Source organism: Athene cunicularia, assembly GCF_003259725.1.
Source record: "Athene cunicularia isolate RWA chromosome 1 unlocalized genomic scaffold, athCun1 chr1_part2, whole genome shotgun sequence".
Classification (NCBI taxonomy): Eukaryota; Metazoa; Chordata; class Aves; order Strigiformes; family Strigidae; genus Athene; species Athene cunicularia.
In genome coordinates, this window is record NW_020799092.1 from 25,467,519 (window position 1) to 25,487,248 (window position 19,730).

A 19,730-nucleotide genomic window follows, 5' to 3' on the forward strand; every position below is an offset into this window, starting at 1 on the left:
AACGCTTGCCAGTGGTATCAGCAGGAGTTTATATATAACCAGACGTCATAAAACTAATCAGTATTATTTATTGATGTATCCATGAGCACTGTCAAATAACTGGTGCTTCTTCTGTTGCCGAATACCTCAGAAACACCAGGATCTCGCAGTTTGAAGGTGACATACTTCTTCCCAAGTATTTTATTTGGCTCCACATGCACCGAAGTTGATCCATTCTGGTGATATATTACTTCAGTTGTTGCAGAAGCGTGTTGAACTCTCCTAGCTTGGGACTGCTTTGACAACAATCAGTGCCTTTTTGGTTGCTTTTTAAAGGATTGTGTAAAAGGAGCACTCCTACAAATTCCGGAGAAATATAAAATCTTTGTTTATAGATCTGTACAGAGCTGTACATACATGGGAGCACACTTCAGACAGGATAATGCAAATGTAATTTAAGAGAATAAGTTTTGTTCCTCTTTGCTATTCAAAATCCTGTTAGAAGCCCAGTGAGGTTGCTACCAAACGTTTCTTACTGACGCTGGTCTATGACTAAGGCTTATATCAGATAATAGCAACAGAATTTATTCCCTCGCTTTGGTATTGTGCTCTTGTGCTCTTCAAAATTTAAAAAATCCCGGTCCCTTTTAATTCTTGCAAACTAGATGTAATGGCAGTCACATTTGGTCAGTTGTTCTTAAGGGGGATTAATGTATTTTGTGGTTATGTCACTACTTAAATGCTAATGTTTATAGTGATGTAAGAGGCACAGCAGGGGAATGTAAGTCACCCTGTTCTCTCTCCTTCCACTGTAAAGATATATATGGCTTCTCTTTTCAGCCACGTAGTTACCATGCTGGAAATGTGGCTCTGGCACTGCTGCAGGTCTTGTATAACATGATTCAAATTCAAAGAAATGCTTGGGATCCTTTGGGAAAGACGTACCAGGGCACGTTACTCGGAGCGTAGCTCAGTGAGATACTACAGCTTGTGCTTTTGTTCCTGAACTGAGGCCCTGTTGGTACTGTCTTGTCAATTAAATTAAAACTTTAAAACAATTGTAAGAAGCAGGCCATCATAATTACCTTTGTGGGTACAATTTGGGTATGAAAATACGTTCTGTTCCCAGGTGTGTGAGCTCTCAGGAGTCTTACACCACGTTGAGAGGTTTGGTCCAACTACCTGGATCTAGGAGTTTGTTAATTTATTTTCTGAGCCTCATCTGCAATTCAGCAGTCACTCCATGTCGTAGCCTGAACCCCTTACTACTCTGCACAGCCCAGAATGGGAGACCTTTTAACAGGATTACTACAACTGTTTAATTTCTGGGTACACCTAACAACTTGAATTATTCCACCACATGAACAGGGAGCCATTGCTGTACCCCATACTCCTCTACATTTCCTTCTCCTACCTTGAGATGGTCAGGCTGTACCATGTTTGTGGACTCCACCATCTATTCTGTTTCCTTGACGTGTAGGTGTCATTTAAGGAGAAACTCAATTAAACTTAACTGCTTTACTGAGCAGAACTGAGCTTACATACATTTAATGTCAATGTTTTACTGGGCTCAGCATCCCTTCTGAGGATGCTTCTGTGTGCCTTTGTCACTATGTAGCACACGCTGCTCACAATATTAATTCTGTTTTGAGCATGCGGAGGGTTTTTTAAATGACTTTTAACAACAGATTTAATTAACACTTAAAGGTTTTTTTTAAACTTCTGGATGTTTCTTTGTACAGCTGACAGGACATGCATGCAGGGCAGTGCAGCGCTGTGTTTTCAGACACAAGCAGGAAGAAACAAAGTATTAATGTTGACAGTCTAAAAAAAAATTAAAAAAAAAAAAAAAAAAAAAAAAAAAAAAATTCCTTCCAAACTTTCTCATGCCCTGATGTGAAGGGGTTGAATGTGCATGTTGCCTTCCGGGAGAACTGGTGTCATTTCCTCAAATGGGTGAAAGAGCAGAACATTTTAACCCACAATGTACCATACCATGGAAGCAGTTTACACATCTCTTGTTCTTAAAAGAGATTGGCTCATCGTGATCTTTAGTCATTCAATTTAATTGAAGAATTATTAAACAGTCTGCAAGAAGCTTACCCCTGCCTTGCCCAGAAGCTATTCTGATTTATTTCCCTAATAAAATTACCATCATTATCCTCTGCCTTTAATCCATCCTGGTTCTTATACGAAGGTTTCAGATCCACCTTCTGTTTTCATCATGCAGTGACCACAAAGCAGATCAGAGTTGCTTTCTTTTTTAAAAAAACTTTTTGGCTCCTTATTTGCAGGCCCATATTATATGAACATCTTCCCCTTAAAGTCTTTAACTAGGAGAAAGGCCTTAAACTTAAAGGCTAACCATCATCTGAAGACTCCGAGGTCCCATATTATCTTCTTTCATAGGAAGCTCTTAAAGAAGTAGCACGAACTATTACAACTGCCGTGCCTGGTGTTTATTTAGCACGACTCTTCAGAGCACTCCTCCTTTTAATCTGTTTCTCAGCAAAAAGATGACCGTGTAAATCCAAAAGTCACCGTTCATATCGGTCTGCAGAGCTGCAGAACACGATCAGTCGATTTGGGATGTGTGGATTGTATAGTAGATGGAAACCTTGGTGTCACAAAAAGGGCTGCTGTGAAGCAGTCTTTTTTTCTACAAGGATATGCTGGAATTTCAACAGTTTGAGGATTTTTAAAGTAGTTCAACACGTTAAGCTTTTCCCTTTTTGTACTTTATGTCTTTGATTCAAAAGCTGAAATACAGTTGCTGGTAGGGACTGGCAGGCATGGACTTTGCCAGTTGTCACAATCAAATGACGAATCTTCACCATTTGGTGTACAGCCAATATAGCACTTGTGATGGGTTTGTAAGGATAGGCAGCTGTCCTGTAGTTTTCATGTGGTTTGTGAATTCTTATGTTACATGCTGTGGCTTTGGATTGCATCTCTTCAGACTCAGATTACATAGATAAATAATTTTATAACCTATTCTAAATTTTACAGATGTTATGCCAGATACTTCATGCAAGATTAATCCCGTCCTCTCCTAAAAATCTAAACTTTTAGGAAAGGAGAAATAGGTACTGAGGTCCGTAGAAGGATGCTATCACGCTTGACTGTTCAGTTTCTCCCTGGCTTCTAGTTTCTTTGATGCGCCACAGCTCTGTAGCTGTAGGAGGAACACTCCCCATGACCCAACTGGTTGAGTTCGTTTAGCTGCAGTTTAAGGAAGGCCCTGAGCAAGAGACAAGAAAGAAAGGCTTCCATTTCTAATTCTGGAAAATAGAAAAAGGTATTTAAATAAGGCCTGGAGGACTTCTGATTTGCCAGAAGTCAGTAAAAAGGCAAGTTTATATCCTTTTGTAATCACTGTAATTGAAAGGATGTATATTTCTTTTCCTGAAGTCAGCAGAAAAATCCTGGCCTCTTAATGATGAAAGACTTTTTTTTAAAAAAAAAAAAAAATTCTCCTAAGCACAAATAGCTGAAGTTTCCACTTCAAACTTGGGTGGCTCATTCATATTTCACTTAATGGTAATATGGTATCCTCTCTCCCTTCCTCCCCCTTCTTACCACCAAGGCTAAAAAGGAGGCGGGGAGATATAAAATGTTTCCGAAAATTACAGGAAACGTCTGTTCCTTTAACAGCATTGCCAGGGAATTTCCAAATGTGCTTAATGCTTATGGCTAAACTTGCAGCAGCTCGGTCTTCAATCATGAGTGGATCCTGTTCTAAAAATGTGACACCTCCTTCCAGTAAACTGTGTTGAAATTAAGTATACGCTTTGTTTCTCGTCTGCTCTTCAGCAGAATTAATTGCACCCAATGGTGAAATGAGGGCTCTTGTGGGCTGTTTTAAACTCTCAAGTCATTAAAGTGGGAAAAATAGTATATAGTTTCCTGAGGTGGTAGCTCATTTATTTGTAAGGACTTTGTAGAGTCATGGATAACAGGTATTAGTGAATGAGAAGACTACCTGGCAGTTTCCAGAGAGACAAGAAACTGCATGTGAAGCACTAAGGAACTAAAAAAGAGGGATGCTTTTTATCCAAGTACTCTGTTTTCTTGGACTGTCACAAGGTGGTCTCTGATCACAGGGTCTTGCCTTTAGGCAGAGCCTAATCAGTGTAAAGCACTAGTTTAGTTTTAATTTCCAGGGATTAGAAAAGGTGATAGCAAGAAATACATTGAGTGGGATGATGAGCTTTCTCTTTGTTCTCCTTTGCCTTCTGCTGCTGGACTAGGGGAAGGAGCAAGGAAGATGTGCAGAACCTCTTCCTGGGGCTCTGAAGGGTATCTGCCAGCTGGAGCAGGCAGGGGGAGAAACGGACCCGGCACAATCTTCAACAGATCTTCTCATCCATGTCTCTGCCCTGCTGCTCTTGTGTGCACACACCTGGGTGCTACTGACGGACAAGTGAGAGGATCTCCAGCCTGGGACCTCCGTGGGTCATGGTCAGGGTGTCCATCCCAGCGAGCAGAGCGTGTGCTGGGTAGCAAACTCTGCAGTATCTCTCTGAAGGGCTCCAGTCCCATGTCCCTACTGTTGGCGTTTGCAAGGTTTTTAGAGCAGTTGCCTAAAGGCAGAGAGGTGGTTCTTGGAGCTCTTTTCCTTGCGAGGTGACGTGGGTTTTGAATCTGTTCACCACGCAGCCCTCTGTCATATGATTTACTACGCGGTTCGGAGCCACTCCTGGGTTTTGTAATAAGGCAGTGCTTGGCAATAATTTATTATCGTGGTTTATGTTACAGTAATTAAGCGAAGCTGTCATCTCTTGATAGCGATGATTTGAATCTTGTTTTTAGCTGCCCAGGAAACGGTTTGGAATTGACACTAATGTGTTTATTTTTACTTCCTCATGTAAAGGTTATAATTTAATTTGATCATGTAGGAACAGCAGGTGCTTTGTACAGAACTTGTACAGGTATGACTGTACGTAATGTTTGGTGACACCAGTGTTGTCAGTTTCCAGTGTTGTCCTTTTTAGTATGTGGGGAGGTGGGATTAGTCACCTGAGATGTTCTGTTTCGTTAAATTTTTGTCCGTGCGAAATATAGCTGTAATCAGATTTATGGCAATCTCTCACATTAACAGATACTGAACAAGAATTTGTGAATTTGCTTGAATTCATGCAAATGCATCATCAGTGAACACTAGTTACAGATTAGTTTTCTAGCCGGAAAATGTGTCATATTGTTTGGAAGGTGTTGGTTGGTTGGTTTGTTTTTTTAAGCATCTCCAAACTTTTTTGGTTTTAAAGACAGTGGAGAAATTTGCTGTGGGTTTTTTTTCTTTTAGAAAATCAGTATAAGATAACTTTCTATTTCTAACCCTTTCCATGTAAATGAATGCTAGCATTTATAAATCTCACCTAGGTTTTCATGTGTTTGGGGAGTTTTACAGCAAATGACTGCACTGAAAGTGTGAAATCTGTTTTCTGGGGTTTTTTTTCCTTGTAACAAGGATTTTTTTATTCTTTTTTTTCCCTGTGTTTAGGTATTTCCTTCTTCTGGCCTTTGTATATGGACCCCCTTCTGTCCTGTTTGGCCCGTTTAGATTTTGACCTAAATGGAGGTGAGTAATTGCTTTTGACATGAAACAATAATGAATTCATATAAAAGTACTCCAGAATTTTCAGTTGCTTTGACTTGGAAGCCGTACAGGGAGAATCATCTTTTAAGAATCCATTAACATTTTTCTTGGTTGCTTAGTGTCCCAGGCAATAGAAAACTAAAAATGTTATGTATTGTAGTGTTTGTTTGGAGTGGATTAGGTAAGATTTAATTCTGAGTGTCACAGAACTGTATGCTGTGAACCTGCAATGAAAAAGTATTTTGAAATGCAAAGAGCTTCTTGCGTGTATGGGTGGAGAAGGGAGTCTGCAGGTAAATTCCCTGAGCTGTTGCATAGAGTGATGTATCACCAGCATGTTCTAAGACTTGCTATGAGCTCGCATTCTATCAGTCAGGTTTTCCTGCTGTAATCCTTATTGTTCCATGGTGAATGTCAAAGGGGTTGGCTTCTGGTAAATGCAAGTGATGATAATGTGGCTTATTGCTTAGAGTTGGTGATGATGCATGGATGATATTTGCAAGAACATTGCACGTATTTCAGGGCTGTGTTGAGTAGATGGTGTTTTGGTGGTATGTGTTTTGGCAGTAGAAGACATTAAATTATTTAAAATACCACTATTTGTATGAAAGCAATACCTTACTGTTATCTAAATGGAAGGTCCATTCATCTCGCTTAGCCCAGCTGTCTTAAGAGTGCTGGTGGTAAAAATGTTGCTGAGCAGTAGGTGTAGAAATAGAGTGAGTTTTAAAATTTATACTGTAAGTCTTTTATGCAGCTTATTCATGGGAAGTTGATTTCTTTTCTGATTCTGCGACTCCACATCTCAGTTTTCAGATTGGTGACAAAAATGAAGTAGGCTGATTTTTCTTTAGAACTAGTAGTCAAAACTAAGTAGTTAGTCAAGTAGGATGAAGGATAATATAGAGTACTGAACTGAAAATTCTCCTTTATCTATTTTTTTTCCAATGGATTATACCTGCCTTTCTCATTAATGTACAACATGTAATCTAACATGCACGTGGCTGTTGTTTCTACAAGGAAGAGAAAATTAACCTTATCCATTTTCACTGCATATACAGCTCTAAAGTACAGATGAATTCAAAGTAGGAGAGGAGGGAGCAGCCATTGTGATAATACAGATAAGCAAAGAGAGCAGAGTAAAATTCTTAAAACTGCTTCTCTTTTATGAGCACAGTACATAAGTGACGTTTAAAAAAAAAATTATAAATATGTGTGTTTCTATTTGAGTGACTTCCTAGCTGCTCTCCACTCCTGCACCAGAATGTGCTCGGGAGGGTGAGGGAAAGTCCCCCAATCACTGTGAGGAAATGATGTGCTTATGAGATGATGACACTTTCTTGAGTCATCTGAAAAGTCAAAAGTCACTGTCATTTCCCTCAGTTGAGGAACACGAGCCCTTGTTAACAGAGCTCTTCTTTTAAATCACAGGCATTTGTAATCTCACCCCTCTGTGGTCTGCACAATGGCAGGCAAGACACAGGCTTCTTATAACCTCAGATGCATTTTTTTTTTTGTCAGACTTTACACTTTATTACACAGTTGTCAATCTCCAGAATTTATTGATTTGCTGAATTCAGAAGAAGTGTAGCTATTCCTCACTTTCACTTAGAAATCTTATTTGTGCTCCATAGACACTTTATGTTTCTCACTGCTGATGAGTAGTAGCAACTTGAGCAAGGATTGACCCTCTCTTCTTGATTGTCACTCAGTTTCTAATAGCATAGATTACAAGTATCACTCCAGAACACCACCTAGTTCCATCTTTCGGAGGCTGGTGAAGGAATGCTGTGGCTGTCATAGATGTTGGGGGGGGGAAAAGACATCTTGGAGGAGTAGGAATTCACCCTGCCATCCCTAGATCAGGAGTTCCTCTCTGATGGAGGTGTTTGTTGAGTACCATGTGTGGCTGTGGTGGTAGGGACTGGTGCTGGTGGTGTTGGCACTGGCTTTTGAACCACTGGCAGCTCCCAGCTCATGAACACTGACGCCACATACTCCTTTGAAAACAGCCGATGTACCAGCAGTGGCATGTCTCCTGCAGTTAAGGATGTCCTGCCTCTGTGTTTTGATTCAGTTTTTGGGTTGCTTTTTTATGCTCGTGCCCATCCTGAGAAACATGAAAGGAAATTTGACTGGAGGGGAGGATAATGCTTTTCTCATATGTGCATGTGTTTGCCTCTAAAAAGTTTAGAAATGCACAGTTTTAAAAAAATCAGCTCTCGGGTGTCTCAGGCTGAGTATGCAAAAGCTACCCTTCAGGACCTTTTAATGTTCAGAGGCTGTAAAGTTATTTTGTTGGTGTTTTGCCATGTGGCAGTGACGTATGTGGGAGTATTGCTGTAGGCACCTGACACAGCAGGCGTTAGTGATGTTGGGAATAAAATTGCTGAGCATTTATGACACCAAGGTTCAACTTCAAGGTTATCTTCTTAGGAGAGGTAGAAGTCTTTCAGAGATTGCAGCAAGGCTCCTGGAAGCTCTTTGTTAATTGCTTAACGGAGGTAGAATTAGAACACTGTCATGAGAGTTTTTAAAAATATATTCTTACTGTATCTGCCTCTCTAAAAATAGTTGCTATCATATGAGCCAAAGCCTGAGATAACTCAAGTGTCCTGCTCTGATGTAAGGGAATTACTTGGAGTTGAAGGGGTGGAAGTAGAAATCAGGACTCTCTACAAATGGTGTTATTTTGACTGAAGAGTCAAACACACAACTTAAGTGCCAGGTTTCCAGTTCTGTGGTTGCCTGCTTTGCTCCATCTGAGCCGTTTGGGATGGGGATTGCTGAGGTGAAGAGAGTTCCTGTAGTTCTGTGGCAGCATTACCTGTACATATTGGAGATCCACTGCTGTTTGTGTGGAAGATAGTAGGAGTTTTGCTGGTTTGGTTCTTTAAACAGCATGGAGAAACTGTAAAGATAACGGGCAAGTGTGGAACAGATCTTTTCAGTTTTACAGTGAGGTAAAAGTTTAGTTTTCTTGTCTAAAAGGAGAGGTAACAAGCCGGGCAGGATGTTGGCAGTCCATCAGCAAGGAGGAGGAAGCCACACAGCGTTACCAGTATGTGTGTGAATGGCTTCATGCAGTATTCTCATAGCTCGGTTACGGATCACTTTTCCATAATCCCTGATTTCAGTGTCGAACATCCTGTGACTCAGATGGTTTCCTAGCTTGAAGATCAGCAACGTAATGGCCTGTTTAGGGCAAAGCATTATGTAGCATCATTTGATGAGACGCTATGGTGTCAATACATGCCATCGAGATCTAAGTCATAAGTAGCACAGCAGAAAGAGAACGGTCAAGAAATTGAAATCAGTCTTTTACAAATTATGATTATGAATGAAGCAGATAATTCAACACCTGACTGATGAGAGCAGTCACCAGGGAGGGGAGGAGAGCTCTAGTGCTTCCCTAGAGCAGGAGGCTACCGGTTTCTTTTATTCAGATGGGTCCCAAGGTAGAGAGTCCCAAAGTCTGATAGTACCAGAAACAGAGAGAATTAAAACAAAGCAAAAACCTGTAATTGATGAAAATATTGCTCTTCCCTTGACTAATGAAGCTGTTCCTGTCAAAATAGGATTTCAATCACAATAACGCGAGGTGATATTACGGCTACATTTATTACTTTCAAGACTAAAACCAGAATACTTTTAGAAACTTAACACAGAGCTATTCGTTGAAGTAATGGTGTTATTTAAAAGGATTCTTGACCAGTAGCCCACCTACCTTATGTTCTTTACATGCTCTTTACCCAATAACCATATATGCCAAGTTTGAGGTTTTTTTAAGGGTCTTCTAAAACAAACTTCTATCGTACAAAAAGGCTCAGACAGTGAGGAGTAAGCGTTTAGTAGATAAGAAATATACCCAGACTAAAAGTTTCAAATATAAGAGTACCTATATTTAACAGCCTGTGTTTTAGAGTTCTGTAGTTTCTCAGCTGCTTTATTTTCCTGTTATTACTTTATTTAAGTCAGCAATTTACCCATCAAAACAAACTGTCTAGTTCATGAACAAACTGTCTAGCTCACAAAGGAGCTAGAGCCAATTCCCACTAGAGCCAGTGGAAAAGTTTTCATTGAGTTCAGTGGGTTTGGTATCTGGCAGCCTTTGATACGAATAAAAGAGAATCAAATTTCTTGACAGGACATGTTAAGAGAAGTACAAAAAAAAAAAAAAATGCAGAATACTTTTTTCTCACTGAAAAAAAAAAAATTGGACACAACTATCAAGTTTCACTTCCCCCCCCCCTCACATAATGGCAGAGTCTTTTGATACCTTCCTGAGGCCAGTATATAATGACTGCTCTTTGAGGGGGCGCACACCTGCCAACCAGGTTGCAAAGTTAGGGGGTTTTTTAATAGGTTTAATTAAGGCTTGGTATAGTAACTTTTCCAATAATTTTATATTTTAGAGCAAAATGCATTTCACTGCTATACACTTCCATTTATCTGGACAAGCTTAAAAGCACTGGCTTTATAGCACTAGAGTCAGGACAAATAGAAAATCACATTTTGTCAACCTAATGGCTGTGTATGTGGAACCTGATGTTTTTCTTGTATTGCTATGTGAAACACTCACAAAATGAGTTTCTTTCAGTTTTCTTTTTTTTGAGTTGTTAAAGTGAATTTTGTACTTTTTTTTTTCAGAATTCAATTTATTTAAGATTTTGTGTGTGTGTGTGTATTTGTAGAATATATCTAATGAGTAAAAACATCTGCTGGCCTGGGATGAGTAAAACACAACTATCTATCAATTAGTTTGAATTCATGACTTCTGTTGCAACTAAGATAAATAACAAACATTTCAAACTGAAGCCACAAGTCAACACTATAAGTAAAATACAAGTTTTCTAGTTGAAACTGAGAATGTAAATTTTTAAAAAAATATATAAAATCTTCATCCCCATATGTGTGTGTGCATCCCCTTAATATGTTTATTAAAAATCCATGTAGACGTATCCTCATAACTTGCTTCTGTTTAGAAATATTTTGCTGCCTCAGGAATGCCAGTCAATTGAATTTTTATTTTCTTCATCATCTGGCCACTTCAGATTCCTGCCAGTTGTGTTACTTTGCTTTGTCCCAGCCAGCAGCCAGCAGAGGTACAAAGGCTGCTTGGCTTACAGGCTGGGTGGCATGGGCCAGAAGTGACTTAAGACTTGCTTGAAGATGCACTTTGCCTTGTACAGGAGGGGTTGGATAGTTTTGCTGACCTAAAATTGCTTCCCCAAACGGGGAAAAGGGAATGTGATGGTGTGAGACACGCAAACTGGAGAAATGTGGTTTCTTGGCTTTACCCTGTGCTGATTTGAGCCCAGGTTGCTCATTTCCAAACCGTCTGCTATAGTGACGAGGTGAGGAACTCTTGTCAGGCTTGTTCTTTCACGCAGGCTCTAAAGCTCTTAGTGCTGATGAAAATTATTATAAGGTAAGGTTTGCACAAGACGTGAAAGCTGTATAGTCGCATGGCTTAACAAGGTTATTTTCCGTCGAACTGCAGTTGTTTTTAAAAGTGGAAAAATAAGAATGAATATGTATCATCCACTGTTTTCTAACCTGTGAGCTCTGCCACCTCCGTCACCACCCTCAGCTGTCCCCTCTTGCTGGAGTTTGTCACTGTGGCAGCTGGACGTGTGGCATGTGTTTCCTCTGGGAGGAAGGTTGCAACCTCACATAGACAGCTGTCTGTAAATATCCATGATTGCCCTAAGAGACCAAGTTCTGAACTGTGGGGGCAAAGCAAGTCAACTCCTGTTTCCTGTTGCATCTACAGCTGCGGCACTGCATGTGCAAAAATGCAGCTGAATCCCTTACAGACAAAGCCCTGTGGTGGCTCCTTTCTGAGCGGTCCTACAGGCACTTGTTCCATCAAAGTGGGTTTTGGGAGACTCTGAAAAGCCTGAGGACAGCTGTGAGGCAGTAATACCCATAGGTGGTGAAACACGGCAGGTGTTTTTACTGCTCTCTTGCTGCCGCTGTTTCAGGTGATGTGGTTGGGATGCTGTCACCATCTAATTTTACAAAAGTATAGTTTGCTTCAGATATTATTTAGCGTGTGTGAAAAGTGTAATGCACCTCACGTTACTGTCCCACCTGCTCCAGAAGGGCCAAAGACAGTGCCCACTGCTTTACCTTTCAGTAGTGTATTCATGAGGCCACTGTTCCATGTCTGCTGATTAATTCACATAAAATGTTTGTGTCCCGAGGTAGCAGCTTGTTCTTCTGGTTTCTCTTCAACGATGTTCGTGAAGGAGAGAGGTGGATCTAAGTTTTGTCCTTTCTTCAGTACAGTTTAAGTTCCCCGACTTGCAGTGCTGGTTTGGGAAATACTTTCCAAGGCATTAAACTTTTAAAATGTATCTTAAGTAATTTTACAACTTCTTACTGGGCGGTGAAGTGCTGAAACACATTTAATTTGTTTTGTTATTGAAAGGAATACCATGATTTAGGGCAGTATCTCTTAATTATATTCTAACAAAGTCTTGCGAAGAGGCAGAGCTAGTGGCAACAAAAGTCTGCAATTAAGACAGGATATGTTGCCTGAAATACAAGATAATTGTCCAGACAAGATCATTGGAATAGATTCAGACGCTGTAGATGCAAATACTCTCTCTAAGTGTTTGGCATATAGAGCAGAGAGGGGAACTTCTCAGAAGTGTATTTATTATATGGTACAGACCACTGTGCAGTCAGCCTCTGAGTTGGAATGTTTTGTTCTGCAAACTTTCATGGCCTCATCTGATTTGTGTGTTGTTTGTTTTTTTGATTTTTTTTTTTTTTTTTTTTCCCCATCTTCCCCTTCTTACAGGCTCTTAGTCTGGTGTAAAGCTGATGGGTGGGAGCAAAGGTAAAGAATGATGTAATGCAGCAGCAGCCAGAAAGCATCTTTTGTTTGAATTGTGAAATGGCTACTCCATAGTCATCTCCCGATGAATCAGATGTGAGGGGCTGCTTTGTGGAACGAACCCTTTGTAACAGCACATCAACTGGAAGCAGGAGGAGACATTCAGTTGAAGAGCTCTTTCTGAAAATGGGTTTAACTTTTCTTTTGCCAGTCACTACCAGCATGACCTCATACACTTCTAGTACAATGGTGTGGCTAAGCCTTTGAGTACACAGCCATTACATCATCGCAGCAAATTAGAGAGGGAGGTGGTGAAAGAGGCCTTATTGTTGTCATGGCCGATGAGATGATCAGGACTCAACTCATTGTCGCCGAGAAGTTGGTGGCTTTGCTGGAGAGTGGTACAGAAAAATTGCTGCTGATTGATAGCCGCCCCTTTGTGGAATACAATACGTCCCACATCTTGGATGCCATCAACATCAACTGCTCCAAGCTTATGAAGCGGAGGCTGCAGCAGGACAAAGTTTTGATTACAGAGCTCATTCAGCATTCAGCAAAACACAAGGTAGGGGTCATTTCCTTCTTATTCCTTGTATTTGTTTGAAGGAGTGCCTGGAAAGCAGCTTGTAATAATTTCTGTTTAGGTATTTAATTTAAAAAAAACAAAAAACAACCCCACAACAAACTAGGGGACTGAGTTTTGCTGAGCTCTTACCTAATCTAAGAGGGTATTAGTTACCACTAAGTTTATCTTTGGGATTCTTTGTAACCTGCTCTCCCCTAAGCGACAGAGTAATGGGGAGGGATTTGGAAATTGCTCCAAAAGAATGCTCTCAGGGTTCTTGTATGTCTTGCAAAGCACAGTCCCTAAAATGTCTGTAATTAGGGCAGCAAACATTCTCCTTCTAAACTTCGAAGAATTCTTTGGGGTCCGTGGTGGTGGGGATTGCTTTAGCGAGGGGTCATACAGTTTGCAAATAAACTGTAGCTCTGTCCATCCTGGCTCCTACTTGCTGCTTAAAATGCCTTTCCTCTGAGTAGTTTAATGGGGTTTGGTTGTTTGTTTTGGGTTATTTGTTGGGGTTTTTTTGGTTGGTTGTTTGTTTTTCTAAATAGCGTTAACAGTGAAAAGAAAATTGCTAAGATGCTTAAACTTAATATCTATCCCTGTGTGAGGTTTTTGCTTTTTTTTTTTTTTTTTTAATCCATTGGTACTTGTTTCAAATGTTTTGGGGGCAAAAATAATCTATTACATTCTTGCTTTAACATACTAAAAAAATGAAGCTTTTAAAATTATTATTACTATTATCTAAAGCATATTTTATGCATAAAGCTGTATAGATGGTTAAAATGTGTGTGGCTTCAGGCAGTTTAAGGTCTCTTTATACAGAAAAATCCCAGAAGCAGAAACTGAGTTAGGTCCTTCTTTTAAAAAGCTTAGTTCTAAACCAAACCAACCAACCTAGCTGAAGGTAAAGCATTTTACAAGTGTCATAAAATTACCTAATGGTAGGAATTTGCAGTGTATGCTTCAACTTAGAGTAAATAATAAATTTACAAACTGTCAAAGGAATTAAATCTGATCAGGCATATTAAGTATAAAATAGGGAGTGTTTTACGTACAGTTACGTAAGAAATCTGTGTCTCTGAACTGCTGCATAGCAAGTATGTGGGAACCCTGATGTGGTGCTTTTAATCATCTTCCTCCTTCCTATCTTACTCGGAATGACTTGTATTTCAGATCGAAATTGATTGCAAGCAGGAAGTGGTGGTGTATGACCAAAGCTCTAAAGATGTGACCTCTCTCTCATCTGACTGCTTTCTTACCGTGCTCCTGGGCAAACTGGAGAAGAATTTCAGCTCTGTGTATCTGCTTTCAGGTATGATGTGCCAACAAAAAAAAAAAAAAAAAAAAAAAAAAAAAAAAAAAAAAAAAAAGACACACTTGAATAAGGAGAAGAAAGAAAAAGCTATTGTTATAGCAGATGTGTACACAGTTTTGCAATGGTGCTGGTATGAACTTCAGTTACAGCATAGCTTTTTCTGTAGTTCTTTATGCATGTAGTGACACTCATAATACATAAAATGCTTGGAAATTGCATCTTACAGGGGATATATTACACCATTAGTGCTATGTAAATGGAAATTGATAGATGCAGGGGTTTTAGATGCAGATGTCTGACATTTTAGGGACAAAAATAGTAAAAGAAATGTGCTTCCCTGGTCTTTTAAGTATTGTACATGCTAGGATGAAAATCTTTTGCTTGATGAATTGGTAATTACTACAGTAAGAACAAGAGAAATGATCTCCCAGAGTTAGGGAGATTATTTTGTGTGACTTTTTCAACTTCAGCTCCTTAAGTGGTAGTACTCTAGTTAGGTCTTCTCCCTCACTCAGTTCTTTTTTTTGCTTGTTTGTTTGGTGTTTTGTTTTGTTTTGTTTTAAATCCCAGGTTAAAGCATCCATAGAAATGCAAGTCCTAGATCTGTTGGTGTTCATATGCGATTGTGTTGTTACTTGTGTCATGGAGCAGTAGACCCAGCATTCACAAGAAGGGACAAGGAGGGGCATGAAGTAGATCCAGTGCTGAAAGAAGAGGGAATGATGAATACAAGTAGGAAATGCATTGCAGTGACTCGATCAGTGACCTAATGAAGGGTATGCCTAGTTTTTGGGAAATGTTAAAACTACAGTCGAAAGACTGAATAGTGATGAGGGAAAGGGAAAGAACCCCAGAGAGATGCTTCCTCTTGCAAAAAGGGTTCTCTGAGGTTCGTAGTGACTTCAGATGAAAGTGATAGGGAGGTGGTTGTGTTACTGAGAGAACTCCTGAACTATTTTGAAAGTGAGTACAGAGAAAATGAATCATTTCTGCACTGGGATGGGTGTGTTCGGTGCTCATGTGAGCTGTACTTACGGTAAACTAAGTAGGGTTTTGCTTTGGCTGTGTTTGGTGCTTCTACTTTCTTTTCTGGTGGGTTGTGGACCACAGTATTAGATTAAGTAACTCTTCTTCCATATGAGCCACCAAGTAAATGTGTGGTGTCTAGGCACAGTAAATACATAATGTAAGAGCACTGAAATTTGTTAACGCTCCCTTAAATTTAAAACTGTTATTTAAAAACATAGGCCAGTCTAGAAGCAGTTCATGTCTCAAGAAATCCTTATATTGTTCGAATACTCAGCTCTGCTCATCTGTCCTGAGGTTTTTTTAATAACCAGAACCATATTACAGCTCCATGCAGCAATACAGACTACTCACAAATTATTTTCCGTGGTAGAAAGAGAGACAGCTCTCTATGAACTGGGAATTAGAGTTCATGGCAGGGAGGAGATGGGAGGGGAGATCCTTAATAAGGCCAAGCAGAGGGGAGTATCACAAAACTTCCCTTCCTTCTACTGTCCCTCTGTGGATTAGTTGTGTGAGCCATGGCTTCACCCTTCTTTCTCCTCTGCTGGACCCTGTGAAGGAGGTGGTCAGAGTCTATCCTGAGACTTGCCTGTGGCTCCTGTAGGAATGGACAGTACCAGGAAGGGAGTGTTCCCCAGTGTGTAGTCTGGGCAAACACCAGTTGTGTGTATCATAATGATACTGTGAGAAATTGTTTGGGTTTGGTTTTATTTCTAGCCTCTGGTCGTTGTCTGCTCAAGCTGAAAATGCACCTTAAACCACATGCAAGATATTCGTGTGTGTTAGCTAGTTGAGGTGAATTTAGACACATTCAGCTGGTAAGGAATAGGTTGGGTGTAAAAAGGAGAGAAAGGGAATCTGTTGTGTTAAACCCTCCTGATAGAAAGGAGGATTTTTATTTTAGCATGTCAGATGGCATTTCTCTTGGCAAAGATTAGACTTGAGAATTTCATGTATTTTTTTGTTAAATAGAGTGATGGGGATCTTTGTAAATGCAGAAACAATTGATGGCTTTAGAACCAGTGGTAGAGGAGTGTAAGAATAAAAGGGAAGTGTAAGGAAAGAGTTTACTACTGATCTGTTAACAGGTGTTTATTTCAGGAAATATACCCAACTAAGATGAGTTGGTAGTAAATAACGTCAATAGTATTCCTTCAGCTCTCTAGCATTTCCTTCTCTTACAATGAGTTTGCTCTGATTATAATCCTTTACATAAGAAAATACAATACAATTCACGATCTTTCTGGGTTTTTTGCATCTATTTAAAAGCTAGCTACTTAACAAACACACACACACAAGAAACATTTTGGGATGTAGGGTGAAGGAGAAGGTGCTAGATTCAGCCTTGTGGAAAGTTCCCTGGAGATTATTGATACATGGTTCTAGGAAACTAGATAAAAAGTGTTGTCTCAGCAAGCTGATGACGAACTCTCATAAATGTTTATGGCCCATAATGAGGGTAGGGGTCAGCGCACCGTGTTAGAAGAAAAACCTTTGGACTTGAATTTTCTCTGTGCCATTCAATCTGGTTTTATTGAAAATAGTGACCTTAAATAAACATTTTGTGGTAGGAAAATATTTTTTTTGTTGGGATAAAATAGAGCAATTAACAAATATCTGAAATTCCTGCCTCTGTTCTTCCTGCCTCCCCCCATTACTGAGCACTTGGTGAGGTGGTTTTTTTATTTAGGTTGTACATAAAGATATGCTCTACCCTGGAGGTTGTTTTTCATTGAAGTAACTAATGTAAAGACCTCAAAGGAACCCTTACCAATTAGTTAAGCTCTTGATCTAACATAAAAATATTTATATTCTGGTGGGGAATGTTTACAGGAATTGAAATATTTGGTTTGGTTCTTAATTTTTAACAACGTGCAAAACACTGAAATGTGGATACTGAAGGTTTAACCCCACTCCCATCGTTGCATCTACTCTGCTGAGTTAAATAATATTTAAAGACAGGGATTGATTCCTTCTCTTCCCATATTTTGAAAACTGGGATTTACATTGAGTCCTTTTCCTAGTCACAGTATTTTTACAATGTTTCTGCTTGCTCTGCAGAAACCATTCAGAGACACTCCTGATTCTTGCTTGAATTAGCATTATCAAGGTGGTGGACATCAAGAGTCTTACTTAAATTCTATTCCACTATACCAATAGAAATCATTCATGTTCTGCTTTCCTAAAACACATGCTCTTCCCTACTGCTCTTAATCCAGTTTACTCCTACTTGTGCAAGTACAAATGTCTTTGTGATGGTTACCTTTCAAATGTTGCCTGTGAAGAAGATGAAGCACTGCTTTTTATTTTGTGTCTTGGGTTTGTTTTCTTTCTTCAGAGAGTCATTCTAAACAGAAGGATTTCTGAAAAAACAGAAATGCCCACCTTTCTGTATTTCCAACCTCACATTGAAAATTGTAATAGCCTAACAGAGAAACACTGTACTGGCTCTGAGGAGTTCATCAACTCAGGTGGATGTGGTACATGTCCAGGAAGGACTAGCTAAACTTCAGAGTCCTGTAATGATCATAGACACAGTTTCACTGAACTCTCTTAAGAATCTTCTAGTGCTGCAAGACCAGAGCGTATTTTGCCAGCAAACCATGAAGGACAATTTTTTCTATCAGTCACTGAATTGCCACTTAGGCTGGATGTACTTGTGGTGTTCAATGCCACTGAGCACAATCAGTATGGAAAACTTAAATAATGTACCAGATTGTAAAGTGTACAGGTGCAAGGGGAATTAAATATGCTGGAAGCCTTTTGTGAGCTTCTACAGGGCACAAAACTGGCGTGATAAGCAGAAAGACATAAATCATTAATTTTCTATTCAGTGACGAATGAAGGTCACACATGCAGTGGACAGCGAATGAAGTCATAAGCTGTGAGTGAGTATGTAAGGAAACAGCAAACAGAATGAGTTCAGTGAGATTGGGCAAAGGTCCTGGAAACAACATAGTGAGTGATTACCCAGGGCGATTGCAAAAGGTATGTTTTTGCTGAAACTTTCTAAATCGTTGTTTCCCCCGGCCTGTCCCTCACCTAACAGAGTGTGTGTACGTAATGGAAAACTTGCAAGGAGATTCCAAGGAGAAGGAAGCAAGTCAGGAACTCTTATACAGTCTTATTTATGCTGGCATTTTTCTTAAAAATGTTTGAAGTTGGAAGCCCATTTAAAGGAATCCTGGCATAAAAAATGCCAAGTATCTCTAGGGTACACTTACCATTGTGTTGTCTCTACTTGCTTAAAGCAAAGCTGAATGGAAGGAAAGCCCAGTGCTCTCACCCTGCTTTGTCACCAGAAGAACCATGCCTTGTGGAAGGAAGTTAAGAGTATTCTCTTGTAGGTAGAGCTGGTCATCTCTGTCTCCAGAAGTGACCAGTGCTGTGAGTTTGAGCTTTCTTCCCCTCTTCTGCAGTCTCGTATGCCAAGTTGGAGATTACCCAGCGTGGACTGAAAGATGGCATCAGGTAGCTGGGATTTGTGCTGCCTCGTCAATTCCTGTCTAACATCCTGACACCTCTTAACATTTGAATTTGGAGCTTAGTAGCTTTTGATTGTGGCTTACTGAAGTTCTGAGTGGTCCCTATACGTAAGACTTTGCAGGGTGCCTCCAGGAGAAGAGCACACCTTCAGATGGTGGTCATTGATGAAAATAATCACACTTCTCTGCAAGTTGAAATAATTATGGTGGGAATGAGCTGTTAAATATCCTGCCAGCATTTAGAGAAGGAAGGATAGTTGCACAACGATGCCAGCTTTCCTGATGCTCTGGTTGATGCCGTTAGAAGCAAGTGTCTGTTGAAGGAGGTGGAAATCTTGCCGAGGGAGTGCACACTAATCCCCAAGTGGCCCTGTAACCTATGGAGTACAGCCAGTGTTGGTGGGGAGGAGATGAGAGTGAGGGGAGCTCAGCTCTGAATCGCCCTCTCCAAAAGTCTCCCTCTTCATCAATTTTTAATGAGAGTGTAGAAAAACGAGTACCCTTGGCTACAGCCAGTCCTCTGCGAATATCCTCCCACCCTTTGTACTTAAAATGCCGTTCTGAGCGCTCACTCAGTGCCATGATTGTTTTAAGCACTTGAAGAATGGGAGTAGGGTTTATTACTTTCATATGTGTATCCACTTGCTGTCTTTTGAGAGAGAGCAAAGTTTGACTAGCGTGGAACTCTCATAACATTGCTCAAACCCAAGAATAACTTGTTAAGTTTGCTTTTGTTTTGGATACCTCTGGATGCTTGTGAAACTTAATTGACTGAAATTATGATGAAGGTTTGTTTTGTGTGTTTTTTTTTTTTTCTTTAAAGGCAGAAAGGGCAAGCGTGAGCGCCCAATGTGCTTGTCGTTAGTCTGACTTTTCGATATGCCACTTGGGTGGCTGTCTCTTATACA

The 19,730-nt window shown here is 40.0% G+C and overlaps 1 protein-coding gene across 5 annotated transcripts in view; it reads left to right on the forward strand.

Moving 5' to 3' along the window:
* The window catches only part of DUSP16 (dual specificity phosphatase 16), a 64,367-nt gene that overhangs the window by 23,228 nt on the left and 21,409 nt on the right, over positions 1 to 19,730 (forward strand). For 3 of the 5 annotated variants that reach the window (XM_026863343.1, XM_026863357.1, XM_026863349.1), the window contains exons 2-4: positions 5,483 to 5,560; positions 12,390 to 12,990; positions 14,167 to 14,305. In XM_026863343.1, coding sequence (XP_026719144.1) covers positions 12,760 to 12,990; positions 14,167 to 14,305 — 370 coding nt within the window. In that variant the 5' untranslated portion in view covers positions 5,483 to 5,560; positions 12,390 to 12,759. The remainder of the gene's footprint in view (positions 1 to 5,482; positions 5,561 to 12,389; positions 12,991 to 14,166; positions 14,306 to 19,730) is intronic. The other 2 variants (XM_026863366.1, XM_026863375.1) reach the window with 2 other exon arrangements.